A 17,370-nucleotide genomic window follows, 5' to 3' on the forward strand; every position below is an offset into this window, starting at 1 on the left:
AAATATGGGGCCCCCGTTAAGACAAGGGAAATTGGAAGTTGGCACAGAGGTACAGTCCTCTGTGCGCCCGCCCCTTACAAGTAAGGGGGGAGTTCTGGTATTAGGGATCTGACACCGGTTACGACCTTGCCGTTGGCCCGTAATGTTAGGATGTACAATTTAATTTTGAGTATATGCATTTGCAGGATGTTTAGAATCGGCTAGGAGAACCTTTGTATTAGAGCTGTGTTAAGGTTAGCCAATAAACATCGTAAGGTGAAAATGAAATTGTACATGATATGAAACTGTTATTTTAATGTTTTGATTTTGTTTCATATTTTAATAAATACGGCCGGGAGGGTAACTCCCTCCCGCCTTCCAAAAGTCAAGAACTGTGTCCGTCTTCCCATCCTTGGGGATTGTGTTGGGAGGGGGTGACAGGTATCCCGGCCATATGGAAAGGGGCGACCACTTGGTCCCCCCGAACGTATGGTTGGGTGCCCTGACCCCCCCGGGAAACCATTTTGGGTGGGGGGCGTGTCCCGGCTGGTATGCCCGAAGCGGCGTAGCCGGGGCGCGCCTTTTCCCGCCCAAGAGGGGTTGTCCTAGACACCTACACCGTTGGCCACGCCCCGTAGGCGGATCGGAGGAGGGTACACGCCCTCCCGAGGAAGAATGAAAGAGCAACAATCTAAGGAAGCATCCTCTTGTTCCTGTGCTTGGAAGCTGCACCTCCTCGTTGCACGTGAGCCCGAGACGGAACAAGGAGCCAATTTTGACCCACCCACCAGCCCCTTATGGCAACGATTAGTACTGCAATAAAGTCGATTAACGGTGATATTATCTCTTTTACAGGTTGTTTGAATAAAGTCTGGATTGTCTTTTTTGAGGATAATAAAATGGTTGCTATTTAGCATGTTCTTAGGCGAAGTATCACAGACTAGTTGAATGATGTGTTACTTGTGTAAATAAAGGTTATTGTGTAATATCCATTCTAACCGTTTATACCGTCCTCATTAGGTTCAAAATGTCGTATTTATTTTGGTCGGGCGGTAAGGTCATGATCGGTGAGCAGTAATTGGAAGATCCCTAGAGGTGGGGCGCCACCCATTATGGATGGGAGCGCCCGGGGGGAGGCGGCCATTGGCCCCTCACACGGGGAGGCGGTACCCCTCTAAGGATGGGGCCGCCGAAAGGGAAGGCGGTCATAGGCCCCTCCCTGGGGAGGAGGGGCTACGGGCCCCTCCTGGGAATTTCCCGGGGCCAGGACATCCGCGACGGCGGATGTGGTAAGCAGTGTGGGGTGGCAGGGGGGGTCTACGCTACCTTCTAGACACCTCACACGAGTCCTCGGACGACCACTAAGATGGCGTCGAGTAAATATGAGGCCCCCGTTAAGACAAGGGAAATTGGAAGTTGGTACAGTCCTCTGTGCGCCCGCCCCTTACAAGTAAGGGGGGAGTTCTGGTATTAGGGATCTGACACCGGTTACGACCGTGCCGTTGGCCCGTAATGTTAGGATGTACAATTTAATTTTGAGTATATGCATTTGCAGGATGTTTAGAATCGGCTAGGAGAACCTTTGTATTAGAGCTGTGTTAAGGTTAGCCAATAAACATCGTAAGGTGAAAATGAAATTGTACATGATATGAAACTGTTATTTTAATGTTTTGATTTTGTTTCATATTTTAATAAATACGGCCGGGAGGGTAACTCCCTCCCGCCTTCCAAAAGTCAAGAACTGTGTCCGTCTTCCCATCCTTGGGGATTGTGTTGGGAGGGGGTGACGGGTATCCCGGCCATATGGACAGTAAAAGGAGTATTATGAAATAATACTGTAAAAGCATTTATATGGTTTCTAAGCCATATGATACTTAAAATGGATAAAATACATACTATGATAAAATAATGACTAAACTTACTCAACTGGTGTTTCTAAGATACGCCTACCCCAGTGTACCTAACCTAAGCCTAGCACAGGGAAGGAGTAGATGAGTTACAGTTTTTGCCAAGAATTCTCTATGGGTCTAATCAGCTCCGTACTTTATGTATAGAATGAAGGAGGTCTTGTATCTCCCTCTCAGGACTCGATCTCCCAGAAACCCGCAAGGGTGACTGGAAAACACTGGGGCTGTATTTCTCGGCAGGAGAAAAGACGGCGTCTTTCTCAGTGCGTCAGCAGGGAGGGTCGGCTTCCTTCGGCACTCGCATCAGCAGGGCGTCGGGCAAGTAGATAGCCGATTCGGCTCCAAACCACCGTGTGTTGCTTAAGGCAGATGCTGACCTGGAAGGTGCCGAGTTTGACGTAAGGTTGGACATAAGACGTCACTAAGAACTGGCAGTTCTTTCAGGACTCTCAGGAGTTCTAGGACAAATCAAAACAGAAGCAGGGGAAATTCCCGGGCTGCTGGAGGCTTGGTTTGTTTAAGAACGCGCTGTACTTTGTAGGAGTCTATGGGAGTAGCCTTGCCGTATTTGGACTGCATTGGCTATGACTTAATATGGATATGATTCTTATGCCTTTATAAGGATATGATTTATTGTAACCACACAAGGGCATAAATCGGGAATATCTAATTAGGGTCCTAGATACATTAACAACACTGCGGGATCTATGATCCTTGCAGAGGCAACGGTTTTGCGTCCGTCAGCTGTGGGTCCGATCACAAGTATCATAATGCAGCTGTCGGACCGAAGGGCTGTTGGCGGTCTGACCTCCAGAATCATAATGAGGCCCAAAGTCTTTTCCATGGTGTTCAAAATTCTTCAGCTGGGCATTCTTGGGGCTCTACGTGGCAAGGGTCATATAAAAATTTGACATCTTTGCTGTTAGGTCCTGCTGACACTCTGGAGGTCCTACAAGTCCAAATATTTTGTAAGTTCCATTTTGTCAGAGTTTCCTGAGCAGCTCCTTTTGGTCTCTTCTAAGGTTCCCAGGACCTCAGGGACTTAGAGGCCAGAACCCACTGCAGCACAGGCCACTAGCAGTGCCCTGTCCAGTTTCAGTCGCTACTGGTCAGCTGTAGACTTCAGGATTTCTTTTTGATGTGTTACTGTAGCTCAACAGGAGGTGATCCAACGGATCCCTGGAGACCATTTAGCCTGGGCACAAATGGGAGCAGGTCCAGCCTTTCAGGTCTTCACCCAGGTCTCAAACAGCAGATCCAGTCCTCTTCTATTCTTCCACAGGTCAAGAAAGTATTCTGATGACCTGCAGGTGTGCCAAGTTTGTCGATTTCACAAGCTAATGGGTGGGGTTGACTCCTGGACACTAACTAATGAGAAAAAATTTCCCAGGGACAATCCTTCCTACTTTTACAGCATGTTCGGTTTGCCTCACACACTATTGAGGCAAACAGTTCACTATTCTAAGGTAAAATTCAACATGAGAGAATCTTGTAGGCCAGCCAGGGGTGTGCTTAGAGAAATGAGCAGTCCATTTCTATTTAACTGCACCAAGTTTGTTTTGGGGCTGCTCCTTCTCCCACGAGGCTGATGCCAAGCTGGCTACAGAGGGCCCTTCTCCAGGTCTTCCATTATACTGAACAATGAAAGGACCAGCTTTTTCCTGGTGTTTTTCAAGTGAATGGTTTCTGGACCCTCACAGCTTTCCTTGCTGAGCTGTGATCTGTCAGATACCCCACACTCAGGTCTTCAAGTGAAAAGGCCTGAGCCACTGTTCATGCTCTGTGAGCACTTTTCACACCACATTAATAGTAAGGACTGGCATGGCCATCTGTCACTAGGCTAATGCTAAGGTTCAATGCAAAGAAGTGTAACTTTTTAAAAGTTACATTTTATAAATATTTATTAAAAAATCCAACTTCACCATTTCAGTTGATTTTTATACCAAACATTAAAAAAACAATACTGGAATTATTACTGTAGCTTGTTCCACATCAAGCATAGCAGGTTACAATTATGTTCTGAGCTCTAATGTTTCTCATAGGACAGCTGCAGCCCTTTAAAGTGAAAATAGCTTTTTTGGGGGTAGTCACTGTGGGTACATGCCATCTATCACTTTGAAATACTAGGCACCTTATACTGTGTGCTCAAGGGCCTATGTGGAGTGACTTGTATAATATTTAAAATGAAGGTTCTTTTCTGTCAAGAAGGGTTATTGTGACTAGTTTGTCTGCAGGTTTAAAAGCAGCAGGAGTCAGGCTATGCAAGTAGATATAAATCCATTTTGTCTTTCCCAGCCTAGTGGATGGCACAACATGCTGCAATTCACAGTTGCAAAAAGAAAAATTGATGGACAGAATGCAGAACAATGCCATACATTCACCCCAGCACAGAGATCTGGACCTAAATCCATCGTTTTGTTTGGTGGCATTTATCTTTTCTATGCCATTGAAGTATTTCCTGCACTATGTACAGTGGCCTAACTGAGAAGTTAAATATGGCAATTAGGAGTTAGCCAATGTTACATATTTTAGGGGTCTGAGCACATACGCGGAGGACAGGACAGCAGTGCCCCCGCATGTAAAATTAAAAAACCAGCAGCATCAGTCTTAACAAATGTGGCCACCCACACAAAAAAGAGGCACTTTCTCTCACTGTTAGAACTGACATGAAAAATGAGTATGTAATAGGTATACCACAAACTTGTCTTGTAAGGATATTACTCAGTCTCTGCCACACTGTCCACTCCTTCCTTTTCCACAATCATACACCTCACATGGACCACCTTTTCTCTGCTGCTGAATCAAAGGACCGGTAACTTAATGGAACTGCGGCACACTCATATTTCGATAACTGTCATCTAGATTTGGTTTGTGGTTCTTATTAGTGTGTGTACAGTGTTATAGTGACAAAGGGCGAGACTCCTTCTGTATGTATGTAATTTACGAATAAAGACTTGGAGAGACGAGTTGGCCTAACGGTTAGGGCGGTCGACCTCAAATCTGGGGAACTAGGTTCGAGTCTTGGCAAGGACGCGCAACATCCTGTGATTCTGGGCAAATCACTTAATCCCCCTGTGCCTAACAAAAAAATGTACGTGTCCTCATGTAACGCAACTGATGCTTGTGTAAAGCGCTCTGATACCTGATACCTTTCGGTTCAAATTTGCACTATATAAAAAAAAGTCTTCTTAGAAGAACTGGTATTTTAAGCTAACCAGGACATTGCATTTCAGCTTCATCTACATTACAGTTGCACCACAACTTGATATTCACAACTCTATGTTGAAGTGATTTTTCTTTGTCATGAAGTTTGGGTGCCTCATGTACTGAACGGTAATAAGATCTTCCTTGACTTATTGGGAATTTACCATGATTGGGCTTTTTTTGTGTCTGTGTGGGTGTATGATAGGGTACCTGTCAGCAAGCTGGGTGATCGAGACATGTTTCTGCCTGAGTGATTGTTGAGTGAGAGTCTTATTTCTGACTGTGTGCCACATATTCTTGTTTATTGCAGATTCAGTATTCATTAGTTTTTGTTGTTCTAAGGAAGCGTGTAGTATATTGTATGTCCACATTGTGTTTGGGTGTGTGGGTGTGTCTGTGTCTGTGTGAGAGAGATGGTGACTGGAATGGGAGAGTTAATGATGTAATTTAATGTTGCTGTGGGCAGAGCAGAAGCCAGGGGAGAGTTACAGTTGGTGAGAGGATGAACACCTGGCTAAACTGATACAGAGGATTCTAACTTAAGGGAGTAAGATGTAAATATTCTATCACCCTCTAACCCGAGGCTTCTGACTTCTTTGCTTAGAACCTCTCTCAAGGCCTAAATTCGTAAATGTTGTTTTCCAATGACTTAACTCGAATCTTACTTCTACCATGTTCTTTCGTTAAGGTAATACAATTATTAGTTTAGTAGTTTGGCTGAAATAGAATGGACACTCATGCATACCAATTAAACATTTATGACTGTTAGAGAATAGCATACAAAATCTTTAAAAAGGTCTTTAATAAAGTGTCAAGCCATTTAATTTTCATTTAAGTATATGACTAGATTCAACATGCAAAATCAAGGGGTTGCAACAATCACAGATGAAATTATTGCTGTGTACATTTATGCCACTTGTTATTTGACTTATGACTTATTCTGTAAGATTAAAAAGCAAAACATTTATAAAAGTAGAAACTAAATAGTCAATTGATTAATTAATGAAAGTGCATTACTAAAAAACAATTATTTTATGCAGTTTAATCACACTTTTGTTAAAGAAAGACAGGTTTCAAATGTTATGACGCTCTCAAAGACACTGCTCAAAGAAACCTCTTTTATTAAGATACTTCACCAAACAAAATAATGTCGAGGCCACTGGAATTATGATGCATGACCAAATTATGTAGCAGGGTTGACTAAACTATGGCACAAGAAAAGGTGAATTATTTGGTGTAAGCGGCACATTTTGTGATAATATTACTTTATTAGTTCGTCCTTTTTAGATGTTAACAGTGTCTGGGCAAATGTTTTACCCCATTAGTAAATACAGCAATTAGCACCTGAAAGAGAACCCTTTGTGAAAAACCTTCTACTACTGCATGGCAGCACACAATGCAGAATTTTCATAGTTATGATGGAAAATGCTGTGGCCTCACATAACTCCATTGGTCATGCTTAAAGTCTATATAAAATGCAGCTTACTTCATGTTATGCTACGCAATCATTACAAGCATAGTTAATAGACTGATGCAGAGAATATATTGCTATTTTCCTAATTACAGTCAATTTGTACCTCTACACAATAAGATATATACTTTATACTATACTGAAAACGTATTAATCATCAAGTCATGCATTTACGATTTCACATATACCAGACTACAAATGTACATCACATGTTGACTATGCAGATATACAGTATCACATTCTTAAATTCCAGAGTCTATTTACTTAAATGTAGATCAAGATATTGTTTCTAGCTTTTTTTTAAAACTATTCAGTTTTAAGCATATAGACATATCGTCCTATTAAAATGAGTCAATACTTGTGCAAAGCTACAATACATTATGTAATGTGACTTTATACCACGCTGCAAACTTGTATGTGTGTTAGAATTCAAAAATTGCACAGTGTGTGTTGGTTTCAAAACCCAGAGTCGGAGAATGGCATAGGTCAATTAACTAACAGCTATGCAAAGCATCACAAATGTTGAAATGTGGTTAGTTGGACTAACAGAACACTTTGTGTCAGGTAGACATGACAAGTCATGGCAGGCACTTGAGTGGCATGTTGTTCAAGTACATTTTCTAAAAGGCTAACTAATGCACTGGAGCTAAAAACATGTGACCTTTAGAACTATGTTCCAGGAATTATTACCTACTTTGCAATACTGTGAAATTTTAACATGCATATAGTGAACAGTAGAAGTACAATGTAAATGAAGGACACTTTGGAAAGCTCGCAGAATGTACCTCTTTCTATGAAATTGCTTTTCTGCTCCTGCCCTGAACCATCTTGGTCTTTCAGGTCTGTGAGGCTGATAGCTTAGAGAGACTTTGTATATAAAGCAGAATACATATTTTAACTAAAATGCAAGTATGCTTTGGGTGCCGAGGCGTTTTACATAACTACTGTCACTTAAAATATTTTGGGTTTTGTAGATAGTATTGACCAATCTAAGTACATTTCAATATACGCAGCAGTTTATGAATTCACCGAGATACATACATTTAAGTTACAAAACAATGCAACAAATACTAAACTATCACTTATGATGCAGTGCTGACCCATCACTTAATAACATGATGAAACAACTCAATAAAATGCAATATCTAAAATGTTGTTGTAACACAAACATATGTGCATTTATATAAAAGAACATCATCCTTTAGATCTATGTAGAGAGAATTATAAGCATGCATGTAAAACACATGCATTCACAAAAATAGACTCAAATAGGCCTGCTGCATTGACTGAAGATGTGGTTCAACATACAAAATGAAATCTATAATAAGACTAATTCACACATATACATTAATTAGGTTTAATTGTTTCTTATTTAAGTCTTAGAGAATTAATTAACACCATACAAAACTGGTCTATAATGTGATTTCTTCAGCATAAATAGAAGATCCATTTCTAAAACTGATGCATCCCTAAGATTTTTACGAAGCATACAAAGCATTCTCACACACTCACATAGCTTCTGCACCAGAGTTGACTTCACTAAGCAAAGATATGCACATGGCCTTCAAACAACTGCTTCCACAGTACTCTTCCTGCTACTCCAGGGCCACATGCCCATTACTCTCAAAAAGGGAAAACCCAAATCTGTACAGAGCAGTTGATAAAGAGCGACACTTCAAAACAATTCCCATTTGATGACACTAGGCTGTTTTTAACTCATAGCACTGGTTAATAAGTTCAAGCTTCTATCAAATGTTTCTCACCAGATATATGAAGCCCTTAAACTAAAGTACCCTTAATAAATGTCCATATGAATTAAAGTTAAAAATAAAAATTTATAAAAACAAACGTCCTCTACTTTGTATAGGATAATACATTTTAAGGGAATGTAAAAAAATGTTTTCTTGCTCTTATTTCCTTTACGTAACGAACAAGTAAAACATGCATGCTGTAAATAACAGGAAATTACCCAAATTAATTACGCTTTCTTGAACCGAGGTGTTGTCGGTTAACAAAAGCGTATGTCTACGTCTATGGCAAAGCTTTTGATCTGAGTAAAAGGAGCAAGTTTTAACAGTGGCCATACATAGAAAGAGAAAAATATAAAAGGCATGTAATAGAAATACTATTTAACAAAGACAGAAAATAATTGCATCTCCTATGAATTCTTTGTACCGTAACTGTGTAGGAAAACATAAGAGGCATTTTAGTGCTTTACAGTTGTGTCTCCTAGAAACCAATTGATGAGCAACATAATGTGCCCGGCGTTTCTTTAGATAACTCTGCAAGCCATGCCACAATGTAGCAGTGTCATTGTGAGACGATGATAAAAGCCAGAAAATAAGCGTTAGGTATATATAAAATGTTCATTGATTTGTATGCCTAGTTTTCAGTGTAGCACAGAGACTATAATTTCAATAAGACAGCTCGTATGAAACTAAATTAAGGTTTGAAAGAAAGGTTTTGGAAAGTATAAAAATCCATTTATATGGACTTTGTATTGCACATACTTCTTAAAGTATCACTATCCATCTAAAAAGATCACTGTTTTGACTGAAATCACAAGAAGTCATTTGGCAAGTGAAGTTTTATATAAGAATATTTTGGATAGTGGTACAGTATGGCTTAGCACCTACATAATTAAAAATAATTCTTCAGACATTTTTCCATCATGCACAAAATAAAAAGAAGAGTGCAGTAACGTGCATGCTATACACCTTTGTTACAAAATATAAAATCAATACTAAACAATTAAATGAGCAATGTAGTAGTTTTAGGGTTTTTCTAGCTATCCTTATTTAATGCAGTTCCTAAGTAAGTAGGGTGATAATAATCCTACCTATAGCATAGTGAATATATTCATACCTTTAATGTAAACGGAGAACAATCCTTTGTGATAAGTGTATGTGCGCTTATGAGTCTTTCGCAGTCCCTGTGGTAAAAAGATTTAACAATGTCTAAGAGCCTCTAAGAATAAAAGGGAAATGCTGATCTGTGGAAAAAAAGGATGTTCTGACTAGAAACAAATTGCAATAGCATAATAGAGAAGCAAACATTTTGCACATTCTAACCGTAGTTTGCCATACAACTCTAAAAAACATATATCACTTGAGAAGCCCACAGATAATTTGAATAGAAAAAAGTCTCAACAACATATTCATTTTTGTTTAGATTGTAGACTGATGGGGTGCTTTAAGCTACACAAACCCTATCCAGCTTTTATCTATATGTAGAACTATGGGTTGCCAATGTTCAGCACTAGCAGTCTGCATCTGAAGAAGAGAAGCGCAGACCAAAAGTAGAGAGCCTGCTGACAGGAATCGGATTCAGACACATCCTCCTCCAAAATGATTACAATTGAACTTTTTTCCTCCACGTGTACCATTATTTCTCTGAGAGAAAGAGACTGAGATAAGGGATTTGAAAGGGCACATGGGTGAAATGGAGACTCAGGGACAGAGAGGGTTTAGAATTATAGTTATGCTTGAATCCATGAAAAATGTCCAATGGTTTCCAGCACTTAACTATAATTGAAAATAGGAAAAGGTTTTCCTTGTGGTAATATTTTAAGAGCTCCCACAAAGTGCTAATTGGCATACACGTTTCTTATAGGGACTGATGTCTAAAATTATTCAACAATCTTCAAAATTAGACTTGGTGTCTCATGTTCTGTGTATTCATCCTATGACATTAAATGAGTTTCAAAATATGATTTTCCATACACCACTATATGATCCTAAAGATCGTTACAGAACAGATGCTATACAATATATGTTGAAAAAGAAGACAGTACGATCGACCTCCAGAAAGTTTCAATAATAATGAGCAACCCTTTTTTCCACCATCATTATACACGGCATTTCAATCAATGCCTGACCACTATTAGCTGTTTGCTTTTTCTATTTGTTTATTGATTTACAGTGGACAAAGTCCAACACCATGGCGATTTAAGTGGTATTTGTCTCCATTGACTCAAAGTCCCACAGCTCTTGTGTGGCATTAACTTCCTCAATGCTTCTGCTATAGTTTTCACTTTGCACGTAGGGTAACATGGTGGAGGATGAGGGTATTGGAAATCAATTTCTGCAAATGGACACACCACAGAAAACAGATGTGTGGCAACAGTGAAAATCAAAGGCAATCACTTGAGAGGTAATTTCTTAGGGCATTTTGAAAACTATTATAGCTCTGTATTCATGCTTGCAGGAGCATGATCTTACTCAAAATAGTTCCAGCTCCAAAGTATGCACATCTAATTGGTATGAAGACGGGTATCAAGAGCAACAGTTAGACTGGTAATTCAACAACATAGGAAAATATACTAACATTCTGATTATGATGCCCATAACCTATCTTTTACATGAGAGATGTTTGGCTTAATTGTTTTCTACATCCCACATGCCTGTCAATTTGTCATTGCTCCCCCTGATATTGCTCTACAGTGCAATACCAAAGTTCAAAGGTAATGTCACCTGACACACACATGAGATTCACTCTTCTTTTTCCAAAAGTAATCTCATGGCTGAAAGTCCTAAAGCATTTAAGTTATGAACCAAGGATGGATTACCAGAAGCATACTGTCATCTACGTTCAGATCAGTGAAGTTTCTTCTTTTAGATCCCATAAATACTAGTATACTGGCAAGAGTCATTTATGAACAAACTAACACTTCTAATTAAGCATACAATCGGATGGAGTAGGCACATTATTTCCTAAGCACTCCCATTCAATGCCAATGGCAACTGCACCTTGCAGATAATAATGCTTGAAAATGTCAGAAACAGATATGATAGTCTGGAAAGATACATAGTTGCAGCAAAATCTCATGCACAATTAAAACGGTTTCCTAGCCATGATGGACATTTTATTTTGATTACAAGTAATATTTACATATTACATTCTTGGCTTGGGTAATTTGATTCCTTTCTCTTAGTGTGGTCTTGCTTGTACCGTTCTTTCTTTCTTCCCAAAGCATCTTAAATATTTGACAGACTTGCAGGAAAGCTGATGCAAAGATCATGTCCAGAACTAGATATGCTTTTTTATTTTCATCAGAAACCTTGTTTCTGGGAATTGGGTTTTTTGAAATAAAAGTATTATTACTTCAATACAAAGGCTGTTTTTTTAAAGAAAATGCTCTGTTTTAAATGCCTTCACAAGGCAGTGTCCATTTCGAAAAAAGATGAGAAAACAAACATCCAAAACTTGCTTGTTTTTCATTTTGAAACCACAATTACTCCCTCCTGCTCAAGTTCATCGTAACACTGGAATGTATTATAAAATTATAGTGGTGCAATATGACTTTTCTGAACTAATATAATTTGATCTCAGTCAACCAACCTTTTCATTCAAATTTGAGGGATTACAGATACTTTCTCAATTGAACGTTGAAATCCACCTAGTGTACAAAACAATCCTAAACTGACAGTGTACCTCCAAATCCCATAATAAGGCAACAGCCTTGTGATGTTACTGAAATCCTTTAACATTCCACAGAAGTCCTCGGGTTTGGCTATGCGATCTCACATATAACAAAATCCGATTTCCAAGTCAAAGGTATTCTCATTGGATTCCCAAAAGGAAAGATCACACAAATGTTATTTTATCGGGGTGCTATAAATCCTTTTTCTACCGATTGCCATTGAGAATTGAGACCCGTGGGTACGTTTTGTCAAGCGATTGAAAAGCATAAATCCTGAAACTGCCCTCCGGGGCTTAGCATTTGGATCCAGTGGATATTAGCCATACATAGCAAACAACAATTGAGTGAAGACTACAGTGGAATGCAGGTCAAATGCAATTACATTCCTGCAGTAGCAAAGTACTGTTACTATCACTAGTGAATGTCAGTGTCATGATCCTTTGTTGCAGAAGCAGGTCTATACATTGACTGATACATTTCACCACGCCACAACTTTAATCCTTTTTATTTTTAAGACATTTTGCTGAATACCTTCATTTTTAATGATCTGGCACTTAGGTAAGGTAACTTGTCTATAGGCGTGAGGTGAATGACAAGTTTCTCCCCTACATCTTAATCATGAAAGTAATTTGTAAATTACTTAACAACTGCAGCAATGAAGACTGACTGAGAAGGCAATACTTTACTAAGGCCTCTTTATCCCTGCTCCTGTGTATGTAAAAAAATATTTAAGTAACAAATATACAGTGGCAGTTTTTTGTCTCTTCAGGATGGCGATTCTTCATGGTATGCTTCAGAAGCTCTTTACTCCACACTCCTGTATTTGGTAAATAAATTGTATAGAACTCGTAGCGTTGACTTTAAGTCACAATTCACGATATCTAGAATTGAGAAAAAACACAGTTAGACTCAAGTGAGCATTGACCGTCCATTTGTTTACCATGATTATCATGTTCTTCATGCTGCATTTACATGCAACTCTACCTTACGAGTATGTCCTCAATAGATGTTCATGATATGTAGAATGATTTATTTGGAACTTGCATCAGGTGTAATTGATGCATTGGAAAAATAATCTCACCTTGCCATGAATTTCTTTGAAAACTTTATTCAATATGGAACAGGTAATTTAAAAACACTAAAGAGCTAGTTTATTTAGAATTCTTATGTTGCAAAATTCAACAGTGATAAGAGAATTTTAGAATCAGAAGTTTTAATACTACCTTCAAGAGTACTATTACACATTTGTTAGGAGTTTGTTCTTTCTTATTAAATCTATTTAATAAAAGAGCACTTGTTGAGACTTCAAATATCTACTACAGTGTTTCACATGCACACATATTTGCATTAGTGCACTACCAGAGACAATATCATTTTAAACTAATATATCTCTCATGATTGCTGCTCACAATGCATTATAGCTATGTAAAATCAAATATTAGCAATTTGGAGAAGGCCACTCCATTCATAGGCCGAATTTCTCATTTTCTTTGTATTATCCCATTATTTCCTGTCCCTTAGGCCCCCTTTTCCATCCTACCATCAGTGCTTTTAGTGACATTTAGGGTGAAGTAAATTGGTATACAAATTATCAGCTTAACATAATTGGAAGGCAGGGGAGAGTGAAGCAGAAAGGAACCCAATCATATTTTAAACCTAATATAGACAACAATTTCTACCATCTTATTTGCAATCAGGTTCCTCCCCCTCTCTGGCAGTAGAGACAACTTACCTCGGTTGCACCTTTTAAACCACACTGACAATTACCCACTTGGCATTAATTAACACTCGAAATCCTTTTCCTGGCACTCAGTTTTTACATTCTTCAAGTAGGCCCAACAGATTACATTTTAATAAATATGTTAGACCTTTGGTTGTTACTATTCTGTAGTCTGGCAAGTGACTAAACTATCAATATTGAGGACAAATGTTTAGTTTCTTATAACTAGCAAGTCTTTTATATCACGTTATGAATACAAATAGGAGGAATATGCATTCCAACTATTAAAAATGTGTCCTGGCAACTGTTCTCACTATTTCTATTGTCTTTCTGATTATCTGACTTTTCTTGTCCCATTTTCAAATTAAGTGCACGTTGCATTACTATGTACCAGATAAAAGGCAATATTTGGGAATGAGGTTGTAGAAATTATGGTAACAATGCACACATTAGAACAATGGTGTTTTTGATCAGGAAGTTGACAAAGTACAGGGTGATGAGGGCCATCAGGGTATCTGTTCGATAGGTCTATGAATAAAGCAAGATGACAAAGAAGTACTTTCAAGACTTTGGGTAAACTAACTGTCTCCCTCCACCACAGTCATTGTAGGTGTTTAGTGGATGGTTAACATCCATTGTTCTAAATATTGAGCTAAATAAATTCCCTAGGAGAACTCAAAATGCATTCTAAGTTAATGGAAATATGAAGTATCAGGTTTGCACATTTTTAATAATGAACACATAATTGGTGGGAATTGGAAAATTCGGACAATAGATGACATTTCCCAATTCTCCCACAACTGTGCGGTATGTTGTTGAAAAGTATGTACAGCCTTCCACTTAACCAACGTCTGGCTCCTATCAATCAATCAATCAATCAGAACATTTGTAAATCACACTACTCACCCATGAGGGTCTCAAGGTGCTGGGGGGAGTGAAGAAACTACTGCTCGAATAGCAGGTCCTGAGTAGTCTTCTAAAGGCTAGCAGGTCCCGGGTCTGCCGTAGGAGGATGGGGCGGGTGTTCCAGGTCTTGGCGGCGAGGTGGGAGAACGATCTGCAGCCGAAGGTCGCTCTACAGATGCATGGGACGGTGGCGAGGGCGAGGTCGGCGGAGTTGTCTGTTGAGGTATGCTGGTCCGGTGTTATAGAGAGCCTTGTGTGCATGGATGAGGAGCTTGAAGGCGATCCTCTTGTTGATGGGGAGCCAGTGCAGGTCTCTCAGGTGGGGTGTGATGTGGCTTCGGCGAGGGACGTCGAGGATCAGGCGTGCAGAGGCGTTCTGAATACGTTGTAGTCGTTTCTGGAATTTGCCCGAGGTTCCTGCGTAGAGGGCCTTTCCGTAGTCCAACCTGCTGCTGACAGGGGCCTGGGTTACCATTCTTCTTGTCTCAGTGGGGATCCACATGTGGATCTTGCGGGGCATGCGGAGGGTGTTGAAGCAGGAGGACAAGACAACGTTGACCTGCTTTGTCATGGAGAGAGTAGAGTTGAGGATGAACCACAGGTTGTGTGGGTGTTGGGGCTGTTCCCAGTACGGTTGGCCACCAGGAGTCGTCCCAGACTGAGGGGGTGGAGGATGAGGACCTCTGTCTTGTCCGAGTTCAGATTCAGACGGCTGTTCTTCATCCACTCGGCAATGGCTTTCATTCCTTCGCGGAGGTTGGTTTTGGCGGTGAGGGGGTCTTGGATGAGGTATAGGATCAGCTGGGTTTCGTCGACGTAGGAGATGATGTTGAGATCATGTAGTCAGGTGATGTGGGCGAGCGGTGCAATGTAGCTGCTTACCAGCGTCGGGCTGAGGGAGGAACTCTGGGGTACGCCACAGATGATCTTGGTGGCTTTGGAGCAGAAAGGGGGAGGCAGATGACCTGGGTTCTGCCAGAGAGGATGGAGGCAGTCTAGTCCAGGGCCTTGTTTCGGATCCCAGCGTTGTATAGGAGTGAGCGTAGGGTGTGGTGGCAGACAGTGTCGAAGGCAGCTGACAGGTCCAGGAGGATGAGGGGCGCGGTTTCGACGTTGTCCAGCAGGGCCCGGATGTCATCGGGTCGTGCCTATGAGGGCAGTTTTGGTGCTATGGTTGCTGCAGAACCCGGACTAGGACGGGTCCAGGATGCTATTCTCCTCGAGGTAGCGGGTCAGTTGTCGGTTGACGGTCTTCTCGATGACCTTCGCCGGGAACGGGAGCAGGGAGATGGGCCGGAAGTTCTTGAGGTCCTTGGGGCCAGCCTTGGGTTTTTTGAGTAAAGCGTTGATCTCGGCGTGCTTCCAGCTCTCCGGGAAGGTTGCTGTTTCGAAGGAGATGTTGATGGCTTTCTGGAGATGGGTTGCAATGGTGGCGCTGGCTTTGTTGAAGATGTGGTGTGGGCATGGGTCTGACGGAGATCCAGAGTGGATGGTGTTCATGATTTTGATGGTGTCGTCGTCACTTATGTTGGTCCAGGAGAGCAGGGGATCGGTGCGGATGGTGGCCTTGGGGACGGAGGTCTCGGAGGCTGTCGGGGTGGTGGTGACGTTGAAGCTGTCGTGGATGTCTGTGATCTTGCGATGGAAGAAGGTGGGATGTCGGTGGTGTTGGAGCTGGGGTTGGAGAGTTCCTTCACAATGTTGAAGAGCTCTTTGCTCTTGTGTGCGTTGTCGTCTAGGCGGTCTTTGAAGGGGGCCCTTTTGGCGAATCTGATGAGGTGATGGGGTCTGTGGGTGACATTTTTGTGGGCTGCGTAGGTGTCAAGTGTCAGTTCACGGCGCCATTTCTTCTCTACTTTTCTGCATGTTTATACTAGTGCATATTAGTATGGTAGTCGGGCAAGACAGACCATGACAGGTGATGGGTGGCTGGGCAACACCTTTGTGGGGCTAGCACTGAGCAGAGCACCAGGTGCTTGGATGCAGAGAGCGCTTTGTAGCAAAGTACTGCTGAGGTTGCCACGAAATAGTTTTTGTTTTGCTGATCCACAGGTACACACTGTGTATCTAGCCCTAATTTGAAAGAAATCTGCAGAGATGTAAGCCTTTATTCTTCACAACTGCACATACCACTAACAAGTGATGGCTTTGTTAGTCAGAAATCTTGTTTTAAAATACAAATGTACATTCTATTCCAATATTAACTTTATTACTGTATTGTAGTATCTGCTCAACATTCTCAGTTATTGCCAGAAACAAGGACTCAGGGCATAATTACGATGGCGGGCGGACAAAGTCAGCTCGCCACCAAAACGGTATACGGGACCGACTGCCAGAGGTGTGGCGGTCCTGCTGTGCCCACTAGGATGCGACCACGACCCTGTCGGTCGCATCCCGCATATTGAACATTGTCGTGGGCGGTGTTGAAAGCAGCTCCCGCCACAATGTCCAAAATGCATGTTGTGCATTAACATGCACAACATGACGGGTACCGCGCGGTGCCTGCCAACTTGTTCATGCCAATGTTGGGGGGTACCATGGGTAGTCCCCAAGTGCAGCCCCCCCACCTCCCAACCTCCATGGGGGGCCACAACGGTATGAACACTGCATGCCTTTTCAAGGCGGAGTCTCCACCATGGAAAGGCTTTGCAAATGCCACATCCTAATATTGAGGCCATTTTCCGCCCAGTCGACAAGTCGACCAGTAGAAAAGCAGCAGAAGGTCTTTCCGTCTGCCGCAGTGCCCCTTCCATTCTAATGT

The 17,370-nt window shown here is 41.3% G+C and overlaps 1 protein-coding gene across 1 annotated transcript in view; it reads right to left on the reverse strand.

Annotated features, from left to right (window-relative positions):
- Positions 1–5,871: 5,871 nt before the first annotated feature.
- PARVA (parvin alpha) overlaps positions 5,872–17,370 on the reverse strand; it is a 197,132-nt gene continuing 185,633 nt past the window's right edge. Inside the window, exon 13 of the mRNA XM_086955935.1 lies at positions 5,872–12,864. Within this exon, the coding sequence (XP_086812061.1) occupies positions 12,788–12,864 (77 nt within the window). The 3' untranslated portion in view covers positions 5,872–12,787. The remainder of the gene's footprint in view (positions 12,865–17,370) is intronic.

The sequence above is a fragment of the Lissotriton vulgaris genome, chromosome 2_1 (assembly GCF_964263255.1).
Source record: "Lissotriton vulgaris chromosome 2_1, aLisVul1.2, whole genome shotgun sequence".
Classification (NCBI taxonomy): domain Eukaryota; kingdom Metazoa; phylum Chordata; class Amphibia; order Caudata; family Salamandridae; genus Lissotriton; species Lissotriton vulgaris.